This window comes from Crocodylus porosus, unplaced genomic scaffold, assembly GCF_001723895.1.
Source record: "Crocodylus porosus isolate Cpor-Errol unplaced genomic scaffold, CroPor_comp1, whole genome shotgun sequence".
In the NCBI taxonomy this organism is placed as follows: Eukaryota; Metazoa; Chordata; order Crocodylia; family Crocodylidae; genus Crocodylus; species Crocodylus porosus.
The window spans coordinates 44,242,708-44,268,562 of NW_017728947.1; the positions used below are offsets into that span (position 1 = coordinate 44,242,708).

General features: G+C 43.4%; 2 protein-coding genes across 11 annotated transcripts in view; one reads left to right on the forward strand and one right to left on the reverse strand.

Annotated features, from left to right (window-relative positions):
* The window catches only part of CELF1 (CUGBP, Elav-like family member 1), a 79,538-nt gene extending 57,450 nt beyond the window's left edge, over positions 1 to 22,088 (reverse strand). For 7 of the 10 annotated variants that reach the window (XM_019551294.1, XM_019551291.1, XM_019551290.1 and 4 more), the window contains exons 1-2: positions 22,004 to 22,088; positions 1,099 to 1,139 (exon numbers count right to left, since the gene is read on the reverse strand). The gene's annotated coding sequence lies outside the window, so the exon portion shown is untranslated. Of the gene's footprint in view, positions 1 to 1,098; positions 1,140 to 20,025; positions 20,047 to 20,067; positions 20,091 to 22,003 lie in introns of those variants that run through there. The other 3 variants (XM_019551297.1, XM_019551296.1, XM_019551295.1) reach the window with 3 other exon arrangements.
* A 213-nt stretch (positions 22,089 to 22,301) lies between these two features.
* PTPMT1 (protein tyrosine phosphatase, mitochondrial 1) lies at positions 22,302 to 25,708 on the forward strand. The gene is made up of 4 exons (XM_019551299.1): positions 22,302 to 22,499; positions 22,573 to 22,653; positions 23,127 to 23,318; positions 25,467 to 25,708. Exons 1-4 carry the CDS (start codon positions 22,317 to 22,319, stop codon positions 25,656 to 25,658), a joined length of 648 nt encoding a protein of 215 aa, XP_019406844.1. The 5' UTR covers positions 22,302 to 22,316; the 3' UTR covers positions 25,659 to 25,708.
* Positions 25,709 to 25,855: the final 147 nt, after the last annotated feature.

The following is a 25,855-nucleotide window of genomic DNA, read 5'->3' on the forward strand; positions in this document are numbered from 1 at the left end:
CCTCCCTTTTAGCAAGGAGACATTCCCGGATGCTGCTTGTGTGCCCTCCTGCTCCCTTTGATCCTCGTTGGGATTACCTTCCTTTGGGCTTGGAGGATCGTCTCCTTAAGGAGCGACCACTCTCCCATGACATTCCATGCTCATGCAATCTGTCACAAAGAACAAGATTGTTTACAGGACTTCACTTATTTGTCCATGAAACGAACAAATTTTAAAAAATCTGAATTGATACAGTACTGTATTTACTTAATTCCAAGATGAGATTCCTCTGCCCCATTTAAGATGGGGATGGGGTTCCCCTTATCTTGGAATCACGTATGAGACCAACAGGTGGGGAGGGAGCAGCACCTGTGGCTGCCTGCCCCCTGCTGCCTCTTCACCATGACAAGCTGCTGTGGGGCCAGGCTGGAGTCATGCTCTGTGCCCCAGGCTAGACTGGGGACAGAGCCTGCCAGAGCAAGGATAAGGTGCTAAAGAAGGTGGGGACAGAAAGATAGAGAAGGGGCACATTGGGAGGGGAAAGGGGAGCCCAAGGCTGCAGGGGGGCAGGCACAAGGGGGACAAGTGAGGTGGCAGAGGCAAGCTGCCAGAGCCCCTCCTACTGCTTCCACAATGCCTACCCCACTCTTCCTACCTGTCTTCCTACCACTGCTTTCCCCCCTGCAGTGGTGGCGGGCACAATTTTAAGACAACCCTGCAATAATTAGATTCTATCCATGAAAAATTATAGAAAATGTATAGATCCATGTATAGAACCAATTATTGAGGGGCAGTCTTAAATTTGGGTTGTCCTGGATTTAGGAAAATATGGCAGTAACTGTTTCCTTCTTCCCACTCATTTTACCAAGATGATTAAACCACAAATTGTATAGAAGTTTCCTGTTCGCTTGGTACTCACTCACCACCCCAAACAAGTTGCTGCCCTTCCCCTTTGGGCAGCACATAACAGCAAATTGCTAGGGTTTAGTGGACACTGCTTTTGGTGGGAGAAAAGGGGCACTCACTTTGCTGAAGTTGACAGAAATCTTGCTCTAATAAGACCTTGGACAACAGGTTTCAATAAACATATGAGCAAAGAGAGATGTATTTGGTTCATACCTGTAACTATGCACCTCTCTCTAGGAGTTCCAGTCTTCACTCTAAAAAAACAAGGAAAAAAACCCAACATTGAAAGTTCTGAAGCTAGAAACAAAAAAATACTATGAAACAAACACATGAACTGTGCTCTCCTAAACAGGCATGCTACCAGCAAAAGGAAAACATGTTTCTAGTAGCAGACATCATCATGAGGTGGTCAAAGTCTTCTTCATGCGACTCTGAAAGACAATGCTTATTTGCAATGTTTCTTAAAAATGCAAGAAGAGAAAGCTTCATGGAGAACACTGAAAGGACAGCAGGGCTGTAGAATAAAAATAGTTTTAATGTTGCAGTGGGGCCCTAGCAATATTGTGTTGTGTCATGCCTTCCAAGGCAGAAAAAGTACAGCTGTTGCCAGAACTTTGCACAATACTTGAAGTGTTTATTATTATACTTTGATAATAGTGGTAGCAGCACAGCACACCAGGGACCTAGAGATGGAAACGCTTAAACAATGTACTGAGGATGAAAACTGACAGCAAAGCTCTGAATTAGAGCAAAACATCTGCAACATAAGTTTTTTACACATACTGCAAATCGGGGAACATAGCGAGCTCTCCACAGCAGCCATATTTGCTGGTGTTTCACAGATAATAGAATGCAATTCTTTTCTCAGTGGTGGTGCTAGCCCTATAACCACAGCCATCAGGGAGCAGGTCAAGCTCGAGAGACAAAAGAGCAAGGGGCACTTATGATAGGCCTAGTCTGGGGTTTTAGTGGCAGCACAACATGACGATTTGAAATTCAGGTTCCAATTTCTTTCCCTGGAGACAAGAAGGAATACTATGAGCTAAGGCAATAATTTACTCAGAGGCACCAGGGTTGACCCACAGCGCCACCTACCTTATATTTATACAAAAATTGCCCTGTGTACATTAGGATGTCAGAACATTTTAAAAAGACACACCTTTTCCCCCTAATATACCTAACAGCTTTACTGAATGTTTTATGGCCTTTTAATAATACTTTCCAAAAATTATTCTCAATTACCATTTATTTTGACAATGACTGGGAGTACTACTGGACTCACCTGGAAAAAATAAAAGGCTACTCATCTGCAGCAAGGAGAATTTTGCACGATTGTTCTACAATCGCAACGTTTTTCCTCATACAGGTCAAACTTCACTTGTTCTGCCTTCTATTATTAGAGTGATTGATCCCTAGCTTTTACAAGCATGCCTTGTAGAATCCAAAAGACAAATTCATCGTACGCTCCTGACCTTTTCTCCATAATGCAACTTTCAAGTTTTCTGAACCTTAATTCACAGAGCAACAAAAATGCTTTGAAAAATAGCCTAAGTTCCATTATGTTCAAGCCTTTTCTTAAAAATACTGAGCCCAAAGCTCAACACAACCCCCTAATCAAGGCCTCAGTAACAAAGAAATAGACTTGAACATGAACAATCCCTTTATAATAGGATATAATATTTTGAAAAATCATGAAATTTGAGGGTTAGCTTCAGCCATCACCCAAGGTACATTTCTGGGACTCAACTGTAGTAAGTCCTGAAATATGCACCTTTGCTTCCAACTGCTGCAGAATAAGCTGAAAAACCGTAAGATTTTTTAGGGGGTTCTAAAATGGATTTTTTAATACCAGATCCATGCAGTTGACCCACTAGAGAGCAAAACAACACAAGAAAGAATATTTAAGTACTGCCAAAATAGCCAGGAGAATCCATAACTCATGGGCACCTCTGCTGAAAGCTGGGCCTCACTGACTTCAAAAGTGAAAATCATTGGATGCAAAACACCCAACACTAAAACAGGGGTGGGCAAAACGTGTTCCACCAGACCATACTATCCAGCCCACAGGGCCCCTAAAAATTTTGAAAATTAATATTTATCTGCCCCTTGCTGCCCGTCATGCAGCCCTCGATGGCTTGCCAAAACTCAGTAAGCGGCCCTCCGCCTGAAACAATTGCCCACCCCTGTTCTAAAAAGCAAACAGCAAATGTGACAGAGCCAACTCTAGGAGGCCTGGTGGAATATTTCTTTGGCACACATTTGTGATTTGATAAAAGTATTAATACAATACAGTTTAACTGCACTTGCAACATAACCATAAGGCCCATTTAACATTAGCTCATACAGACAGATGAGGCACAAAGGCTACAAAGTCTGACAGCTCTGTCCCCATATAGAGGATGTTAGAATTCAACCACCTTTGCTCTGGTGATGCACTGCTCTGAGTAGCTCTCCCCTAGAAAAATGTGCATCGGATAGTAGAGGGTGTTGGTCTAATGACACAGGCAGACAAGGTTTTTTGGTAAATGTGATAATGAGGTAGTAGCAACTTGCCAAGCATTAGAGAAGATAAACAAAGTAGTACACTCACTGCAGACTTACCCCAGTGCCTGATTCTGGTGGCAACACATTGTCATAGTTACATGGATTAAAAAAAAGTACTTGCCCACTGCAATTTCCATCCTTCCACCACATCTCTTCTGCAAAGAAAGCAATATTGTAGTTGCCTTCGCATAATACGCACCAAGATATAGCTTCTACTTCCAAATTTTCCTATGGAGTACCAAGGAAATTCTACCACTGTCTGCATCTCTCATTAAAAGAAACAAATCAAAGATACAAAACCAGGAAAAAAAGTGATGCCAAAAACAGTTGGCACAAATGATAAACAAGAAAAACATAGGTGCCACTGAATGTAGGAGTGGCTCCAATCCTCATGTCCTACAATATGGTCAACTACAGTTTTTGCCTCTAAGTAGCACACCGTTGACACTTCCCAAACTGCGCCTCCTAGGCATGCAAGAATGCATACAGGAGATATTCCCAGATCAATACACATATCCATATTCAGCAGACTACACATCATCTCAGCTGGAGTTAACTGCCAGTTTTTCCACAAAAATTATTCCAGCAGGGGCGGGCAATTATTTTGGGCAGAGGGCCGCTTACTGAGTTTTGGCAAGCCATCGAGGGCTGCCTAGGACAGGCAGTCAGGGGCAGATAAATATTAATTTTCTTAATTTTCGGGGGCCCCCCACACGCCAGATAGAATGGCTGGCAGGCCGCATCCTGCCCCTGGGCCGTATTTTGCCCACCCCTGTATTACAGCATGGTTTATTAGCATTTACAATCATACTGGGTAATGCAGGACTGTATTTTCAAAGCAGCTGGGGGGCTGCATGCCACACTAGTTACAGGCCCCAGCCATGTGGAGCTGCTCTACCATGCAAGCAGCACGAGCCCAACCACACTCCCTACCATGACTTCCCTTACTGCTGCCCCAGGGCAGGTCAGCCCCAACTTCCCAGTGCTGCCACTAAGTGGGTGGGTAAGTAAGCTCATCCTCTCCCCTCCCCTCTGCCACTGCACAAGCAGCATGAATACCCCACAAGACCCTCCATGCTGGCACTGTCATACAGGCTGTGAGCTTACCTGGCCAGCTCCTGTCATGCTGCCTTGCACCAGAGACTCTGGCTGCTGCCGCAGCAGCAAGAACAATAGGCAGAGCAGCAGCCAGGTAGTCTGTGGATCATGCTTTAATCCCTCATGTGCTGAATGTAGCCCATGGGTCGCCAGTTTGACAGTCCTGGGGTAATGTGTTAAAACAGGACCACAAACTCCAGCTGAGAAACACCTGAAGGGGCCACATATTCTCTCAGTTATACCAGGGTAAGTCAGGATTTATACCACAATAACTATCAACTGAATCTGACCCAAAACAAGACAAGGGTCTACAGGATCCATACTTTGTTCAGGGCCCGACTCAAAGGTAAATTAAATTAATGAATGTTCTCCCTCTAAATTCAAAGAGCCAGAGATGATGTCCTCACTGCCATGTGGGGAAAACCAATTTGCAATCACATAATTTAAAACTACTGTAGTGCATGAGCATTAAGGAGCAGAGTTAGGTTTGTGTGGATGACTAACTTGGTACTCTGTACATTTTATTCTGTAACTTTTCCATATTTTTTGTATGGTACTTTTTAGGATTTTAGAAAATAAACAACCACACAGAAATGTCATGCCAAACTACTGCTGGGAAACAAAAGAACAGTGTGTCTTGCAAAAAAAATATTTCATGACAGAAAACTTTGACATGATTTTATTCACAAGGTTTAGATGTCTTCTTTGCAGCCAAACACACCTTTTTCTGGTACTTCACTGGTCAATATACTGGTCAACTTTAGGAAGGGACAATGAAGGGATGGAAATGGATTATTTTTACCAGTATGTTCCAAAATAAATAACGGGAGGGTTTGTTGGTTGTTTTGTTTTTGTTTTGTTGGTTGGGAGGGAGGGGAAGGGGGTTGTTTTTTTTGCCAAAAATAAACCTTTATTTTCTCTATAAAACTTTACAGCTTTTAAATTAGAAAGCACAAATTATCTACACTGGGTGGCAAAACTGTGGCACAAGTACCACAAGAGACACAGGTGTATGTGGCACATGCAGATCAGGGAGGAGACAGGCAGCACAGCAGCACATAGAACAGGAGGCAGAAAGAAAAGCAGGAGATCAGACAGGGAGGAAGGCGGCAGAACAGTAGACTGAACAGGCAAAAGGGAACTGGAGTGGCACTCCAAGGGTTTGGAGCTAATTCACTGCATGCCTGCCAAAAAGGTTGGTCCCCACTGCTCTATATCATACTGAGAGCCAGCTCTCCTGTGGTCAAGTTGGAAAAGTTGACCTTTAAGCAGAAAGTAGCTTTCAAAGTACTCTCAAGTATAAAAGCATAGGCTATAGCTGCGCTGGTTTAAGGACACAGGCAGACAAGGTTCTTTGGGTAAATCCAATATCTTTTGGGCATAGACACCCTTCATCAGGCTGCTTCCTCAGCCCGACTTATGGTGTTTGTGCCCAAAACCTGCTAGAAAGAATTTTTCCAACTATATGAGTTGGTCTAATAAAAGATATTGGATTTACCCAAAGAACCTTGTTTGCCTAAAGTCCAAATGCTTTCTTAAACTGTCTTAAAACAAGATGCATCTTGATGAGGGTGCAGGGTAGGGTCAGTGATCCCAAATTTGGGGTCTTTAGAATGCACACTTCTCAAAAAAACAGCATCAAGGGTTGACAGATTCTGGCAAGTTTTGTGTGCCAAGCTGGGGCTCATACCATGACTGATCCTTCTGTAAATGGTTCAAATACTAAACATTTATGCCACCTATTACACGGCACCCACGACTCTCTTGGGGAAGCAAAACTGAAAAGGTTATTCCAAAAAGAGTTGAACTGTTTAACTTAGCTCATGCTAAATACTCACACATTGAACATATTACAGTGTGCATGTGCAGACAGACTAGATAAGGATTTCTAGTCAATAAGTTTTCACATGACAATCCAATTACAAAAGAAAAATGAAAACACAAAAACAATAAAAAATTACTAAATTAAATATTTGACATCCTGGGGGAGGCAGGGGGAAAGAGATGCTGGCTGACTAGAGTGGAGAAGAGGGAGGAGGAGGGGAAGTGGAAGTGGAAGTATACTGGGTCAGTCATGGCTAGGGAGGCTTGGCCAAAGCTCAAACTGGGGAACAACTTGGGGTGCAGTTAAGCTATCTGTCCAAGATGTGCAACCCTCCGGTATGCTGCTGCATGCGATTTATTTACACTTACTTGCACAGCAGCAGCCAGTGGCTTAATAAGGGAGGAGGTGATAAGCCTGAAATAGTAAAGAGGCATATGTTGAGGGAAAAGGGGATAGAGGAAGAGAAAGAATACTCTAAGATGCTAAAATTTACTGCAACAATAATATCATAAAACTGTCAAGAATTATGGTCTGTTCCCCAATCTACAGTTTCTTTAACCACTCCTATCAGCAGCTACATCCTCTAAACCAGAGGTTCTCAACCACTAAGCTGCGGCTCAGTATCAGGCCGCAAAGGGTTAGCTGCCAGGTTGTGGCACAAGCCCCCCACTTGGACTCCCACCTGTCTGCCCAGGAGAGAGGTTTCTGCTGCCAGCAGTCATGTACAGTGTTAAAGCTAGACAGTAGGGCAGCCCCAGGAGGGAGGCAGCTGGCTCTGGGCACCCCATCCCACTCCCATAGTATCAAAAAAAGGCTGGGAACCACTGCTCTAAATATTGCCAAGCACAGGAATTATTCTCATTTCACTACAAGACGTGCAGGAACATTTAAGAATCAGAGCAACACAGGGCACCAGACTGGGACTCAGACCCGGATCTGCCACTGGCTCTTGACTTTGCCACTGACTTTAGGACAAATCATTTAATTTCTCTGATCTTCAGTTTCATCATCTGCAAAACAGAGATAACAGTAATGATGATGTTTACCTCCTTTATAAAATGATTTGAGATCTATTGATGAAAATCATCACGCTGGAGTTAGGTATTACCTCAACTATTATCACTTTGTGAACACATCACAAACTTCATGGCAACTACAATTATGTAAATAACCAAAAATGCAGAGAAAAAACATTTCTGTTTAAAAACTAGGAAGCTGGCTGACAAATGCCTTTGCTAACATTTAAGAATGCTGTGTGATATACTGTGCCCTTCCAGAATGTCACGTTAAAGGACACTCAAAACTCTGAAAAGGACAACATGAAGAGTTAAAGTGCAACAAGCACAACCTTAACTCTCTTGAGCAATGACCAAATTGTCCAAAACAGACACCCACCCACATACATATTCTGCCTTTATAGACCACGCATATCACTTGAGGAACATGGCCCATGAACTACAGCACAGGTCTAACGTCATCTTCTTGAGAAAGCAAAAATTGTGCTGAGGTCAACTGTATTGAACAGTCATTACCTACACCTGTCATGAATTGAACCAACTCAGAAACTACCACATCTACTATTTTACAACACTTTCATTCTTACCCAAACGATTCTAATACTCTTAACTTTCACTTATCCATCATAAAACTGCCATGCAACTCTCATCTCCTATCTTAATCCTGAAAAGCCCCATGACAAGGTGACCCTGGTAGCACAAATGTGTACTTTATCTCTGTCTCTTCTGGTTTTCAGAAGTCTAGGTGCCATTGAATATTATGTTTAATGAATTATTTTAACAGCAAACATAAGCTTATTTTCTAAGAATAGAAACTGAATAAGACTATTTTCTTAATGTTCTTTCCTAGTCTCTTACCTGGCCCATCATTTTGGGTAAATGATACACCACGCAAACTGCGGCTTCCATGTCTGTTGACAAGTGCAGCAAAACACCTCTAACAGTTTGATTTCTCTTAAAGTACATTAGGGCACGCAGCTTCTTTTTACTTGAATGGAACTTCAACCATTTACTTTAGCAAAAGAACAGGGCCACTACTGTATTTAAAAGAATGAATGTAAATTCAAATTGCTTCCAAAGGCAAAAAACATTTTAATATTTTGAGAGGTTTAAATATTGTGCATATAAAACTGGCACTTTGTAAAATACTTTATGTTATTTCTGTTACCACACAGCACCATATTTTGTAGTGGTGCTGTGGAAACTTTCAAATTTCCTGACTTTGTGCAATTAAAAAACTTCATCCTTTGCACTGCAGCAAATCAGAGGTTTGTGCGCGTCAAACAGTACATTCCCTTTGGATTTCCTTGTCATTCCTGTTTCTATGTAATTTCTCCCATTCTTCCACGATTATTATTTATAGAATGCCTGAAGGATGCTACACACTGTACAAAATAAAGAGAAAACATAGTTCCTGCCTCCAAGATTTTTCAATCTCAACCAAGGATGATATAACACGTAAAAGCAATATATTAACTATCAGGTCAGTTTTAATGTCATCCTAAGTATGGCCTTCACCTTGTTTGGAGAAATATCATTTGAAAAGAAAGTGTAGAAGTCTAACAGTCATCTAAGCTTGGGGAAAGAACTTTCTTTCTAGACTGATTTAAGTTGCCTTTTATTCCACAGCAAACCTCATGGTCCTCCCTGAGTTTGCCAAACACTTTCTCCAGTCTAGCTTGCCTGCAATGATTAATGCTCACTGACAGCTGTGCCAGGGCAGTTTTGCATTCTCTTCATGATTCTCCAATGTCCTGCCAGATTTCCCTGCAGTGCTGGGTCTGAATCTGTCACCTGACCCAAGACATTTACGGGGGTGGGGAGGAGGAGGGGGGGGGTGGGACAGGACTCTCTTTACTGCAGTGACCCAGTACTGCTGCATTCAACTGCATTTGTGGTCTGAGAATGTATCACACGTTGCCAAACACTAGAAATATTTGGATGCCTGTTTGCAGTTTCGTGCATGTTTTTGTTCACTGTTCACTTGCATGTTTCTCTGGCTACTCTCTTCATTCACTTTTTTCTGCAGGGCATAATGTGACATTAGATTCCACTGTTAACAGAAGAAGCAGACTGGAGAAACTTCATGTCAAAACGAGTGCTATAAATATAGCTATTGGCTGAACCTCTTAATGAGGAATCAAAGCAGCTACAAAATCCTCTTACCCCTTTCACAGGATTCTAGGAGGCTATACCATTGTTTACTGTAAAAAATAAAAATAAAAAAAAGTGTGCGCACATGCATGTGCATGCAAGGGAGAGGGGGTGATCAAGAGTCAGGGCATGATGGTCCAAATGCCACAACTCCATCTTCTCTGCCCTGAAAACAGTAGCGGGCCTTCCAACTTTTCCCAAAATGTGACAGCAGGGCTCTCTGCACATTTGCATTACACATCAAGTCAGGTACTGAACTTTTTATACATTCTGAAGGAGTTCATCATTACATCTCTACTGCACATTGCAAGTACATTTACCGCTGTATGGGAGTCTCCTATTGATCCTTCACACCTCCCATTTAACTTCTGGAGACCTTCCCCAAAAAGTGATATCAGCATGCAAAAGAGATGAGACTGAAATACTAAGAAAAATAATCAACAGAAATATACTAAGAGTACCAGAGTCCAGTACTGAAGTCCCCACATTTAATTTTCCATAGATTTGTCCTGTTTAAATATAAAATTGCCTAAGTGATGAGATTCTCTTGAGAAAACATTTAACTTGGTAATAAGTCTCATTGTCAGTATGTTTACCCCAACATTCATCTTCATTACCTTTTGTTCAGTTTAATTCCACTACTGCTAATTATACCTTTTAGAAAATTCCTCACCCATCCATGGGCTGCTTTTTAATACTTGCACACAACTCTGCTCCACTACTCGACTGACCTATATAAATATAATTATTTTAAATTCTTCCTCAAAAGTCATTGTTTTAGCCTTCATTTATGTGCGCGAGTTAATTCAGCTTGAATCCTGAATCTCATTTTTCCTTAGTTAATGAAGATTTAATAAACTGAACACAGTCACAACCTGTTAGCTGTATAACAAACATATAAACACACACACGTGTTTATTATAGCCCTTTTCAGGCAATAACAGGAACAATACTGGGAATAATAACAGCTTCTAAACTATTGGAGAACATTAGTAGCCAGCAGAAAACTAGAAATAAGCCTTCCCTTGGAACTTTGGAACTTCCATTTCAAAGCATGCTAGACAGAAGTTAAATTCCCATTCACTTCCTGCTCTGATATGCCCATCTCTAAGAATAAGACATGAAAAAATCATCCTAATAGATACAGAATACGCTTGTGGGCATTCTCCCTCAAGACTGAAGCCCAACATACCTTTTCAAGTAGGATTTTCTGCTCATCAATACCTAAACATTATGCTATGCTCTTCCAAGCCTCTAAAAATAAGGATAACTCCAAGCAGCTGCCTTTGACCCAAAAGGCCAAAGAAACAAGGCTGATTTTACTGCAGAGGAAGGTTTTTCAAAGCACCTTCTTTCCAAGAAACTAAGCGTTCTAAAGCTGGACCTTGCCTGGCTTGTCTGCTCCACTGCCTTTGATGAACAGATATTTGCCTATCACACTACCCAAGATAATTATCTTGATTCTTATCACAGGCTATATTGATGAATAAGAGACCACTCAGTGGTCGTTTCCAAAGAGTTGCATTTAGACCTACTTCTGCTTTCCTTACAAGGTTAAGGCTGAAGTTAAAAAGGATACTTTGAAGCATTTCAAAGGTCAGAGAATAGAGGAGCTTGGTAATCTTGTAGTACCCTGGACCAGCAACTCCACTGGTAATGTCCCAGTTTTTAATTCTAATTTGTATTTTAAACTAGCACCTGTTCCAGTTCAATCTTTAGTACTTTGCTCTTCTAAAATAAATGACGGAGGATGGGCCAGTTGTGGGAGACAGGAAATGGGCAAACAGAAAAAAGAAAAGGTAACAGCTCCAAATGGATATGGCAACTGAAAGACACTTCAGGTTCTTTGGCACTTGCAAAGAGGAGGGCTTAGCACCTCAGAAGCCATGTATGCAACATGAATGTCACAGAACTGCCACATGAAAAGGGCACAACTGCTAGCGCGTGTCCACATTCTGCCATCAACAAAGATCCAACCCAGCCACAACACAAAACAACCTCAGGAATAAGTTTACAGAGAGATGATATTCCATCACATAGGGTGGATTCGATTTAAATCATGACTTAAATGATCATTGATTTTTATACACCATGCCATAACATCAATGGCACACTCTCCTGTTTTGATCATATTTCAGACACTGCTGCAGCAGCCTGAGTCCCTTCACATCCAGAACATTCTTGTTTTCTCTGGATGGGGGGAGGGAGACAGGCCTCAATCTCAAATACTGGGAACAGGCTGGGGACAGTGAAATGCTAAGAAAGAAATCAATTAATTCCAGGTCTCTTCAGAGACTTAAAGAAATTCATAGCAAAACTTCTCCCTTTACAAGCAGGACACAGCAGAAACATTCTATAGCCAAACTTAAAGGCTTGGGGCCTGATCTCCATAGGCATACAACACCCATAACGCCAAAAGAAGTCAGCGGAAGTTGCAAATGTTTTAGCCCTGAGCCTTAGGAAATGTTTTCAAAATTTCCCACCATTGCTAATGACTAGCCTAGCTGCTGCCACTATTTTCTGTATCATTTCACTAACCCTGCTAAGAGCATGTTTTATCAACACTGTTTACCATGCTGTCACCAGCTCAACTGAACCAGTATCAAAGACAAACATCTTTTTAAAGATATCCCTAGCGTAAACAGGGCCTTAGTGAGAGGTTCATACAAATGCAGAGCCAGAGAAAGCAGTTCGTTTCTAGCTCTTCCAAATAAGGCATTCTGTATAGCCTCAACCACCAGCACTCATCTACACTGTATCTCCTTATTCAAAAGTAGGCTGGGCAGGGTCTAGTTTGTCATTAATTCCCCCTACCCATAACAGGTAAACAGCACATGGCTCTTCTAGTATAGGATCTAGATTTCACTAATTTTCATGGCAGGCAGTGACAACAACTTTTCTTGGGCAAGGTCTAGCCTTTATTAATCCCAGATGCCAAGGCTGGCAGAGTCAACAAAGTGCCCCAGAGAAGTGCAGCTCTCCTCCTGAAGTCTATAGCACCTTTCTGACATAAGTACTTACCCTTTACAGTTGCCCAACAAGGCAACTGCACACCCTCCTCCACTCCCAGTCCTAAATCCCAACTTCCATGAATTACAACTTACAGAAGACCCCCCACAAACAGATCACCTTTCCACTTGGAACGTCAGTCCTCCCCAGAGACGCAGAGACAAACAGACAGATGAACGGACGCAAGAACAGAGACTGCAAGCCCTGGCTCACAATTCTGATCAACAAACGCCGAGTGTGCACAAGGCAAGCCACACTGTCTAGCTAGATAGTGTACTGCTGCTGCTGTATAAATATAGAAAGCAGAAAGTGGAACGACAGCTCCAGCAGACCAGATTCTGCTCAGCTCTCTTAGAGAGAGGAGGAGGGAGCTGAACTGCTTTACCCATAAATGGTTGCTGTAAGGGGCCATTACTAAGACAAGCTCCTTCACACTCATTCACTGTCATACAGTGCTGGAGAAGAAAAATAATTAAGGTGCACAAAAAAGAAGTTCCATTCTGACTTTTACTTTAAGTATAATTTAGCAGAGTTCATTTTAGTTATAAAGTAGTTTTCAATATCCACAACCAAACAAAATCCTTACATTACCAGCTCTGCAAAAATAAAACTCAATTACAGGGAAAATTTTCCAATTTATCAACATTTATCAATGTTAAAAAATTACCATCTGATCTACACAGGTCATAATTTCCAAGTTGCTTTAGAAGCACCTGCGCACTCACCTACCTGAATAATTTTTTAACTAATCTGCAGCAATAATTTTGGCCGATCTGTGTTGATACTTTTCTAAACTGGCTACTACAAGTTTTCCCTTTGGTTAGTAGAAAGAGAACCTCTAGCTTGGTTACTACAGCTCAATTGTGAAAATACAACAATCAGTATAACCTCTTATTTTTGCAACTGAACAGTCAAAACTGCATTTTGCACTTCAAAAGAATTAAGCAAGCTTCTCAGGGAGAGAATTTTGTATTTATCATTTTAATTAGTCATTGGCTAACTAACCAAGAATATACCTTGCTGTGAAAAAACAGAATAGCAGGTAATGGTGCTCTCTATTTTTAAAATATATTAAAAGCTGTATAATTTAAATACATGGACTGGGTACTGAGACTCACAAAAGAGAAAAAAAAGAAAAGAGGAAGAAAAAAGAGCAAATTATTTTGTTTTTAAAATTAACTTATTAGTGAGCCAACACAAATGATTTTTTTGGAAAGGCCACAATAAGAAGAGGCAGGCACCTTGGCAGGAAAATTTAGAAAAAGCATTCTGTGAGTAACAGTCTAAGGATGCTATAGCTATGTTAAAGAAAAATATTTGTTTATATTAAAGCTGCCTTCAGGAAGTATTGAAACAGAACTATATTCAGGGCTCAACTATTTTTCTGCTTCTGGAAAACCACCCTATGGATCACCCTCTAACCACCAAAAGCAGTATCCAGTGACATCCCTAACCCCATGATGTATAATTCTGCAAAGCATGACTAGGTGTCCACCCTGCACATGTCCTCATGTGGTAAGATCTCTCAGCCTCCAAAGGCACCACCAGTCTCAGCAAATGGGCCTTGATGGTGCTTGTCAGATACACATCCCTTGATGTGTAGGCTTCACAAATGCAATGTCTCAACCACTTTGAAATACTGGATTAAATACTTTCTTTTTGTTCCACCCCCTAAAATACCAATGGCTAGCATGTACTATTAGACCTCCTCTCTTGGGCAAAAGTAGACAAGCACAATTCCTTGGGGTTATGTAACACTAAGTTTAATTTATGAAGGAGGTCAGGTGCATGTGAAGGACCCACCTTAGTACTGTGAAACATTTGAGCAGAAGTAAGGGCTACTAAGAGGTCCAGACTGAAATGAAACACCCAGATACATTCTTGAGAGACTCAAATGAATACGGAGCCAAGGTGTTACTCTTTACCATGGCACCTCAATTTTGTTCTTAATGAACCTTAAGAAAATGATTTATGAATACAGCTTGTGCTTGATGTCTAAGCACAAAGAAATTCTCTGCCTGTGAAAGAAAGTGTGCTAGATACTGTAGCTTCATGATATTTTAACAGTGAAATATGTATCTTTATTCAAACGATCACTGAAGAGCTCCTAAATCTGTGACAGAAAGCAAAGCCAGAAACAGACATTTATTGCATCACTTCTATGAACTTCAGCCAGATTCTAGAATATGAAAGGTCAGCCCTGATCTACGCACAAAATTGCTCTGGTTTAAATAAAATAGTGAATTTAAACCAATTTAGTTAAAGCTATACAACCCCCTGCAGGCATTTGTACTCATTTAAACCTGGTTAATACCAGGTTAGCTTATTTGGTAAATTTATAAATGGAAGCCAAAACAGTATAACTTATTTTAAAACCACATTAGCATATTGTTGACACAAACTTTAGGCTATCAGAAATGATACAGAATGCATGCTGAAGGTTTAGTTTTAAACATACAAATAATCTTTCTAGAGTTATACCTTCTATATCAGCATATTATAACTCCTAACTTTGTTAATGTCTTGTCCAAGCTTTCCCAGAAGTCTCTGGTGTTATTTTTAATGGAGGCATGAAAACAAGAGTCCTAAAGAATTCCTGGAACCCAGTTAGTGTGAATAAGTGTAACTGGTGCCATCAAGGCTAGGAAGCCCCAGGCAGTGGTTAGTTAGCCAGGTGCATATCAGAGATAAGAAAGACTCCACTATTTTTTTTTTTTAAAGAGCAAAATCTTGCTCAGAGTAAAAGCCTGTTCAATCGATAACTTCCAAGGATCTATTAAGAAACTAGTTTAGATTGGTTCTTAAAGGTCCAGAAAGCAAAGCATCATCCTGAAATCTCTAGCCTGTTGCCTACTAACTTCTCTCCTATAAAAGGCCTTCAGAGAGACTCAGGAAGAGGGAAAACAGCCTTCTGATGATCATCCATCACTACTGTATTCTTTAACCCCAGGAAAAAGAATAGGAAGGAATTTTGGTAAGAAACGTATGCCTAGTACTTTCTTATATAACTTATTTTAACAAAGTAATGAATTACATGCCTTATGCTAATGAAGTCCAATTGGGTTGCCTGGATGGTCTTTTCATTAATACATTTATTTTAAAAAAAAGTGAGAATGAGGTGGGAGGGGTCATTGTTAATCAGCAAATAATCAATTTCTGTCCATTAAGTAATTATATACAAGACAGAGAAACACTGATGTAATGTTTTAAATTTAAGTTAAACCAGTAACACTTATAAATGCATCTAGGAAAACTTCCACTTGGGTTGTACACAGTCTAAGTGGAACACCTTCAAAGTATCCACCTTCATATGAGGTTGGTCAAAAATTATGTAGTTAGTCACTGGTATTCTGCCTTTATCTAAAAAACTTGACCCTTGGGAGAGCAGATCCTTTCTAAAAGAAAAGGAAATATGGTTAGGCCAGCCTATAATCAAGGAACTAGAGAACAGATGCCTTCTTTGCTGATACACAGTCACTAACATTACTTTTACCTTCTCCTTCATGAGCCTGACAGTATGAGAACATACATACAGAAAGCCTACTGACCAGGTACAGGAGAAAGGTCTTAGACTCTCTTTTTTCTTCAAAAGGAGGGGGAATTTGCAGTGAGGCTGTGAAATTCCCTGCTAGGAGCTGAAACACAGCAGTCTGAAGACTTCTCTCCAACTGATCTACATTCTCCGCTTAGCCAGATAGCCACGATGTTTTTCCTTTTACTAAGATCAGATGGACCAGAGCAGTGATTCTCAACCACTTTTTGTACCTACTTGAAACACTGATGGCCAGTCCTGATGCAGTGCCCCCCACTCCTGATCTGCTGCCCCCAGTGTGCGGCAAGGGGTGGGTGTCTGGAGCAAGGTGAGGTATATTTGAGGCATGGGGGGCCCCCCCGAAGCAGCCCCATGCAGGCTGGAACTCTGCAAGCCTGCAAGGGAAAAGCCAGTTCCAAGTTTTTATTCTTTAAAGGAGAATCCATTTGTAAAGTTTTTTTTACGACCCTTTCATACATTCTTGTGAAGCACTTTTGGGTCGTGACCCATGGGTTAGGAAACCCTGAACTAGATGTTCTATTGCGCCCAGCACATTAGAAGGTAGATTTCTAGAAGGCACAGAACTTTGGCATTAATCAGTTTATACTATTTCCTCCCCTATTGTGACCTAATTCCCCGAATGGACCTCCTCGCCATGTTAGCTGCCAAACCTCTGAACCTGGCACTAAGTAGAAAAACCACCGATGTCCAGTTTTTGTACAGGACACTGCAGAAAAAGCTATTACTACAGAATCACCTTACATAGGCAAGATGAATTCTCTTGACAGGATGGGCTACACTGAATGGAAAGAAGGACATGAAGAAAAACTGAAGAGATCATGCATGCCCAATTATCCACTACAGTGTGTACACCAAGGGTCTCAAAGATGCTGCCTGGGGACCAGATCCAGCCCATGGGTCTTGGCCTGACCCTATGTGGCATGTGCTGGCCCTGACCCCAGCCCTGCATGCAGCACATGGAGCTTGTCTGGCATGTGCTACATGAGATGACTTGCTAGGTTGACCCTGTGCACTGGTTCTAGAGCCAGATCAGGTCCACAGACGTTCTCTGCATGACAGGGTCAGTGTGCAGAGATGGTCCAGTGGGAACACCACATGCAGTGTGAGCCCCAGGCTGGTCCCATATGCTACATGCAGCTCTAGACCAGGACCGGCACATGTTGCATGTAGCACACAGGGCTGGGCCTGGCATGTGCATGTGGCACCCCATCAGACTGGCCCTGCATGCTACCCCCAGGGCTGGTCTGCATCAGGACTATAAGACTAGACCCACACATCAGAGCCAGCATGCCACGGCATTCTGGCGAGGCACCTATGCAGCCTGCGCTACATGAACTGCCCGCCACACTGACTCCATGAAGCTAGATGAGTTTGACAACCCTTGTGTACACACATGACCAGTAACAAGACAAAGTGGTATATCCTGACTGACTCTTACAATTAAAGAATTCGCTTTAGCACTTGTGAAATCTTGAGACTGAAATTGTAAGTCTATTTCTACCTGCAGGTGAATTATCTATACAGCAGGACTGTATAGATTTGGCCCACAGGGCTGCTCTATGTAGCCTGCTGGGCTAGTGGTGGGCAACCAAAAGACATGGCCCACTGCAGAATTCAGGGCCATGCTAGCTCTGGCCATCTGCAGTGAACTCCTCACTGCCTCCACCACTGTGGCCACCTGTGCTGGATATGCCCCATAAGGAGCCCTGCACTCAGATCCATATCAGGGCCCCAAGTGAGTCTGACAACCATGTTATAAAGAATTATCAGTTCATTATTCCTATTTCTGAGAATTCCTGAGGATTTGTTTTTTGATGAAACCCCTACCAACAGTCACTAAACACAGGAGAGAGAGATGAACCCCTTCCTCCCAGAAGGTGGTTGCCAAGACCATAAATTACTTTTTAAATAGCCTGAAGGAGTGGCAAATCAAAAGACAAGGAGCAATACCAGAACTGAATAGGTTGAAAAGCAAACGGAGCTGTTTGTGCCTGAGTTTGCCAATGAGTTAGTCAACTGATGACAGAAATTGTCCTTTGTAGTCAGGGTGGACTGTGACATTTCTATTTTAAATCTTTGCACCTCCCCCAAAATGTTAGATCTTTAAACTGAGCACTTGTCAACTGCCTCATTTCTTCTCAACTAGAAATACATTCAAGTACAGTCCTTACCCCTTCCTGGGACTGGTTTCACTGTTCTAATGTGCAAAAGAATGAAGGATAGCTCACTACACTTGCCTTTTTTGCTGAGGGTTCTTGAAAGAGGGAGAAATGGATAAATTAGAAAGGAAGGAAACTGATCAGACAAAGTACATGCACTCCTTTGACCATCACCAGCTCTCACTTCTCAGCGGTAATTCATGAAAAGCCAGGAGGCAGCCATGCACATGATGGTCCTTCCCAGTCCAGTCTACTTCAGCAGTGACTCATATATTATAAATTAGAAGACTAGATATCATGTTAGATGCCACCTCTCTGAATGACTATTTCTGATTTTAAAACTTGGATGCTTCTTTCCTTTGAGTACCTGGGATTCTAGCCTAGTGTGAAGTCTTGGAAACCTTGAAAAAAGTGCATGGTCTGGAATAGATTCCATATTACCTCCCGTGACACAAGCAGTCTCAGAAACTGAGGAAAAAGGAGACTGGAAGGGGAAGGTGGCAGAGGAACAAAGGGAAGAGAGCTAGGATGGGACCAGAAACAAGCAAGGGTGAAACTGTGGATGGTCCCACAATCCAAACCTAAAAATCCCTTTTTGGCATCCCACTAAACTCCTGAACCCCATAAGATCCTGTATTGTGATCTCCACAGAAAAGGTTATGCAGTATAAAGAATTATTTCCTTAAAGCACTATTCTATTAAACTTTTGCCATGGTGAAAACTAACTTTTTTCTTACTGCAATATTTATTTTATTTTCCATAGCCAGTTTCTAACCCACTACCTTTTTTAATCTTTCACCTCATGATTACTCAGCTTCTTTAAGAGAAATGAAAGAGACTGCAAGAGACTAAGGAAAGGGACATAAAAAAGGATGCAATAAGTTTTGCATGGACAAAAATGTGACAGCTACCTACAGTTCTTTCTGCCACAAAATTAAACTAAAACATGGTTCTTCCTATTAGTAGCTATTGTATTTGCAGGCAGGATTGAATACTCCAACTACACTTGTATAACTACTTGCACAGCTTTCCTTCCCCTCTGTACAAGAGAATACCCAGAATGCACTCTACTATGTGCTGATATTGCCATTTATCTGTGCATTTCTGCCAGGCATTGAGATAACTGCACAGATCTTCCCAGAATGCACTGACAGACATGGTTAGGTGGCATGGAAGGTACAGATTCTGAAATATCAGCAACATTAGCAGAAAAGATACTGTAAGAGCACAAGTGAACACTTATTTGTAACTAATATGCCTCTAACCAGTTCTAAAAATCATTTAAAAACTGGCAGATATGGGCAGCTTTGTGATGGATGTGTACTGTGGGAAGATCTGTGGATGCATGCTGAAGTTCAGGTTACTAAAAATGAACAAAATAGATGGAGCAGTTCCTCATCTTTAATAATGCTGCTGATGAAAGATATTCTGATAACTAGATAATGAGAGAGAAAAATCATTAAAAATACGTTTTAAATGCAAGAATAATAAAATTTCTACTGTATAAGACTATGAAACTATAGAGTTCAAAATGACCATGCAGAGAAGAGAGAAGTATATATTAATGAAAGGAAAGTTCTACCACTCATACATTAATATAGACACAGCATTTAGAAGTAATCAAATTTTAAAATAATTTAATTTTCATGTAATTTCCTGTGTTGATGTTAAAAAAAGGTAAATATTTCTTCCAACATTTTTAATCCCAGCTTTCTGCTGAATTTGGTGAGAAGTAAGAACCTGATCCTATAAACACTTGTGTGCATACATAGTCTCATTTACCTGATTGGGACTGCTCAGATAAACTTGTGTGTTTAACTTTACATGAGCAGGATCAGGGGGTGTACTCTCTCAGACCTCCTCTCCAATTCAACATTAGAACCTTGTGCTGGATGGAAAATAGCTATCATTGAAAGATCATTCAGAAAGGGCGCAGCTACTCCATGAAACATAACAATTTTTCTATATTAATACTACCAAAAGATTTAAGTACGGGCACAGACTGAGCTGAAACATTTTTAGCATTATGCTTTGAAGCCTGTTTTCTAGAAAATATAAGGTAGATGTATTTCTTGTGCACAGCACAAGCTTTTGCGAGCCTCAGCTCAGTTCATGAGATGCTGATGAAGTAACCTTCAGCTCACAAAAGCTTGTGCCATACACATACATTTTGGTTAGTCTATAAGATGCAAATCTACCCTGCCTTTTACATGACTTCAGACAAACACACCTATGTCTACCTAGAAAAGAGTCAAATATTTAAAGGGAAGATCCTAAAACTAGATGCTTCTAGGTCCACCTTTGGAACTGGGTGAGTAAATTCCATTTGACTTCAAGGAGTCTATACATTTGGACAGAGAAGCACCTCAAAAAAAGTCAGTTAGAGCAGAGATGACAAATGCCCCCAGCCCCCAGGGCCAAAGCTAAACCACAAGGCTCCTTGCAGGATAAATCCAGACACTGGGTGCAGGAAGGTGAGCAGTGACCGCTGGGGTTAATGCAGCTCCCATTTGCCTCCCAGTGCCAACATATATCTGCAAAGGAGCTGGTATCCCAGATTCTGGCAACAGCCCCATCCATCTCATCCTGCCCCCAATTTCCTGGACTATCTAGGAGTAATGAGGGCCAAATGACATGGCTCTGCTGGCTGAATACAACCCACAAGCCACGCATCTGACACCCCAGATTTACAGGATCTAAGCACTATGCCTCAGAAGTTTTCCTACCACAAAGCAGCCAGGAGCTAAGCAGCATCTTCAAACATCAGGCTCAAAAAATAAGGTATCGCCATCGCTGACTATTCTAGATTTGGATTCCTGAAATGGTTCCGAGAAGACCAGCATCACACTTTGCTCTGACAGAAAACCAGCACAAGCTTCACGTAACATCACTGAGCATGAGAACAAGTGTGGATTTACTACAGAAACGAGAGGATCACAGTTCAGTAAACTCCATTTGATGGACTGGTCTACAGCAACCTATATCACCTACACAGTTTGGCTATTACAGGTCTCAGACAGTAACACTCAGAAGCCCAAATAAGTGGGAGAAAAGATGCACTGCAACATGTTCAGCAAAACCAATCTCTGGTCAACTTCTCACCAGAAGCTTATGCCAGAGGCAAAGCCCCCACCGACTCCCAGGTGCGCTTTCTTCAACATCGAGCACATCTATCCACTGTACCTGTGGCAGAATTCGAATACAAGTCTCCAATGCCCACTGGCATAAGGACAGTGCCTGTGAATTTCATAGGGAAAGATAACCTGCCCTGCCAATCCCCTGGAACATAGCAGGCTAAACCTTCAGTGCTGCATCTCACTGTGGCCTCACCTTTTAACCTCCTCCTCATTAACGCCCCACCCTGCCTTAGATCCCGCTTACTCTTATCTCCGCTCTAAATTTTTCTTATTCCCGACGACTCCCCTTTCCCCCGAGCTTCCTTACATCTTCTCTCCCGACCCCTCAAGCCTCCCTTTGCCATGTACTTAATCCTCTTTTTCTTGCCCGCGCTCCCTCGGACACCGGCAGGTCCGCACCAGCCCGGCGCAAAGCGGCCACCGCCCGCGGGCCCCAGACCCCAGCAGGGGGCAGTTCGCACGGGTCCTCCCCCGCCCCCGCCCCGCGCGCGGAGCCGCCTTGCCCCGGCCCCAGGGCCCGGCCCGCTCTGCGGGTCCGGGGGTTGCACGGGGGCGGGGCGGGGAGACGAGACACGGCGGAAGGAGGCAGGCGCCGCCGGGGGGCCAGGGCGGGCCGCGCTTACCACTGGCTCCGCGCCGTCCCTGCCCGGCCTGGGCTCCTCCTGGCGGCGGCCGCCCTCACCTGCCCCGGGAATCCGCCCGCACCCGCTCCGTTCCTCAGCCTCAGGCCGGCTCCGCAAGATGGCGGCGCTTCCGGGACGAACCATGGCGGGTCAGAGGGGGAGGCGCACATACGGACTGAACCACCGCGCCCCCCTCTGGGTCCTTCCCCCCGCACTTCCCCTATCGGCGGCCGCTCATCCAATCCGCTGCGCCCCCCCCGCGCTGTGAGTCCGGCCGCGAGCCCCGCTTCCCCTGCTGCGCCCCAGCCCCGCCATGGGGCTGGGGTTGGGGCTGGGGCCGGTGCTGGGCGCGGTAGTCGCGCGGCTGCTCTTCTACCCGACGCTGCTGTACACACTGGCGCGGGAGCGCCTGCCCCTGCGCCGCCGGCCCGGCTTCCATCGCATCGACCGCTCCGTGCTGCTGGGCGCGCTGCCGCTGCGTGCGCGGAGCCCCCGGGTAAGGCAGGCAGAGGCGGGGGCGGCCGGGGCCAGGCAGGGCTGAGATGAGCTGACCATGTCCCCCCATGCAGCTGGTGCAGGAGGAGAACGTGCGCGCCGTGCTGACCCTCAACGAGGACTACGAGACCCGCTTCCTCTGCTGCTCGGCAAGGGTGAGCGGCGCGGGCCGGGTGGGGAGGGACGCCTGCGTCTAGGGCAGGGCACGCGCGGGCTCCCTGAAGCTAAGCGGGGTCAGCCTGCGGATGGGAGACCCCAACGCACAGCCGGCGCCCGCCAGCCTGGGCCACCCACCCCCACCCGGCCGGCAGGAGCCGCTCTCCCCATAGGAGCGTGGTGGTAAGGCCCCGGCACCCACAGGAGCACATGGCTGGTTGCCAGCTGGCCTTTCCCAGGAAGGAAAGCAAAGATAGGGCGCTGCTGCTGCTGTGGTGGCTTGCAGCTGCGTGAGCATGCAGCACCCTAGCTGCTCTCTTGCAGTCACCTTCAGTTCCCTTTCTTCACCCAGCAGCTTTGACTCTATTGGTGAGGGGGACAATTCTTCCCCCCCACCCATGTCCATGCACAGGTCCTGTATTTTCCTGTTGTCAAAAGCCCCACGACTGATTTAATCCAGTTTCTATTTCAGGAATGGGAGGCCATGGGAGTAGAGCAACTGCGTCTCAGCACAGTGGACCTGACTGGAGTCCCCACACTTGAAAATCTGCAGAAAGGTGTTGAATTTGTCCTGAAACACCGAGAATGTGGTAACAGTGTTTATGTGCACTGTAAGGCAGGCCGGTCACGCAGTGCCACCATGGTAGCAGCGTATTTAATTCAAGTAAGGACATGTTTATACCAAAAAGGGCGTATTTTTGTAAGAAGCTCTGGGCAGGTAAAGGGCTATGGTGCTATGCTGCGCTGTTCTGCACAAGCTGTTTCTAGTCAAGAAATTCAGCTGAGTGCAAGGCCCAAGAAACTACTGCATAAACAGGGGTTTTACTCTGCCTGAAGCATGATTTTAAAAGTTGTGCAAGAGTTTACAGTTTTACTGAGCCTGGCCTGTTTGACCATTTGAGAAAAGAGGGGATTTCAGAACACGTGGCTAGCTCTCCTCCTCACAGGATGGGTTTTCCACCAGTCAACCCCCTTAACTCTTGCAGAGAGGGACAAGCACAGGGTAAATGAACAAGTGAAACTTCTGTTTGTGGAACCAATATGCAAGAGATCTTTAATACGGCAGTCCTTGACTTACGATGTGTCGAGTTATAGCATTTCATACTTAAAACCTTTATAAATTGACACCCTGTTTCAACTTTCTGATGTCAGTTTTGACTTTACAACACTTGATCTGATGCCAAGCCACGCCAGCGAACAAGTTCGCTGCAGCACCCATGTCCCTTGAGAACATCTGTCCAAACTTCTTTGGACATTTTCTTTAAGAAAGCAGACAAGACTCCCGAAAAACCTGCAGCCAAGACTCCTGAGAAGACTCTAGCCAAGAACCCTTCAAAAAGTCCAACCAAGAGCCCTTCAAAACGTCCAGCAAAATCTCCTCAAAAAAGTCCTTCCAAATCAATGATTGCTATTTACAATATAAATACATTAATGTAGCTATATTACTCATCTGTATTTGATTGAGTATAACATTCTGCGTTATTTTTGGTGAAAATAGGGTATCAGGCCTTGGTTTAGGAACCAATCCCCCATTTGGAACCAATTTTCCCATAGGAAATAATGTTATAAGTTGCAATGTTTTGACTTAACACGTGGTTTTCAGGAACCAATTGTGTTGTAAGTCTGAGGACTGCCTGTATTCCTGTTTTCCTCTCAGTGAGCACTGACATTATCATGGGAAGAAGCCTCTGGTATTCAATTTCCCCTGCCCTCAAGACAATGACTGGCTAGTGAAATGACAATGTAACTGTCATTTTATACAGCTTGTCTGATTGTCATTCCCTTGCACAGCTTTGCCTGTGACAGTTAATCTGTCAGCATGGACACTGAAAATCGAATTTGAGTAGCGGTGTTTCCTGACTGTAATGTGCAAGAGTAGAAACTGCTTCACTGAACTTCCTAAGCCTCAAATGACATAATGTGGTACCTGTGGCTACTTTCTGAATAGCACCTCAAGGACCTGTTATTCTAATCTGGAATTCTCTGGCTACTCCGTAATTCTTGTAATAGAAGCCTGTGACTAGCTCTGCCTCCCCTATGGATCAGGGTGGCTGGATCACTAAGTCTGAGCACACAGCACTTGAAGAAAACAAAAAAGAAATCTTCAGTGCTGAGACAGAAGGGAAGCTTATCGAGCAGTAACTGGAATTTTCATATAATAAAAGCCTTAGCTTTATTTGAACACTGATTGGTTGTGTCAGCAGCCAGTCACGATGCTGACTGAAACAACCAATCAGTGCTACAAGAGCATTCTAGACAGGAGGTGGGGAGCAGGAGGGTGAGGCCAGCACTGCACTCCTACTAGGGAGGGGGAGGCACGAAGCCATTCCTGATGGGCAATTGGCTAGTAGTTCTATAATGGTCTACTTAATGCATGAAGAAAGTTAACTCAACCATACGAAATTGAATTGAACAGTTAACAGTGCAACTGGATGAAGATTTGTAACTGCATAGCCCTGGTAGTGAAGGTGTGCATGCAGCTGTTAGTATTTCTAAATATTAGCTGGGAAGTTCTCCTTTCAGGTACTGCATTAGTGGCAGTGGCTGTCTGGGTACAAGCAGTTTCACCTGCTTGAAGAAAGGACATCCAGCTGAGTAAAGCTGGGATTAGGACAAAACTACCTGCAATGCTATGGGAGCTTGAGGGGAGAAATGGAACACCAGGTTTCTCCCAATTTCTTTTGGGTAATGGAGTATCTTCTCAGAAGCTCACATTAAGAGTTGAGTGGCTCAAGAAGAACATGTGTTTCAAGCCTGTACTAACCAACAATGAGCTGGGTGGCTTCTCATTTACAGAACTCTGCTTTTCCAGGTGCACAACTGGAGTCCTCAAGAAGCAACAGAAGCCATTGCAAAGATCCGTCCCCACATCCTCATCCGCCACAAACAGGTCCAGGTTTTGGAGAGATTTCACAAGCATGTGATTGCTGGGACAGCTTCACAAAGTGAGCAAAAGTCAGCAGAGACTACCTTCTGGCTCCCCCCAAAAAACTTTGAATCTTAGTAAATAAGAGTCATGCTTCTCTGCCACCAATAAAGACTTCTTCAACTCATTCTTGTAAAGGGAAGTTTAGGTTCTTCCTAACTCCATGTTCTTATTATTACAATGCATAATCTACTAGTTGTCCAGTGTTTTCTGTTTGTCTTCCCCTCCCCCCAATTATTTCAGGGCACCTGTATGTTTAGCACTGTCTCTACAGG

Bases quoted from the DNA above. Each gene is read 5' to 3' on its own strand.
- PTPMT1 (XM_019551299.1), top strand. From the start codon at position 22,317: ATGGGGCTGGGGTTGGGGCTGGGGCCGGTGCTGGGCGCGGTAGTCGCG. The intron at 22,500-22,572 runs GTAAGGCAGGCA...CCCCCCATGCAG, and splicing joins TGCGTGCGCGGAGCCCCCGG to CTGGTGCAGGAGGAGAACGT. The intron at 23,319-25,466 runs GTAAGGACATGT...CTGCTTTTCCAG, and splicing joins TAGCAGCGTATTTAATTCAA to GTGCACAACTGGAGTCCTCA.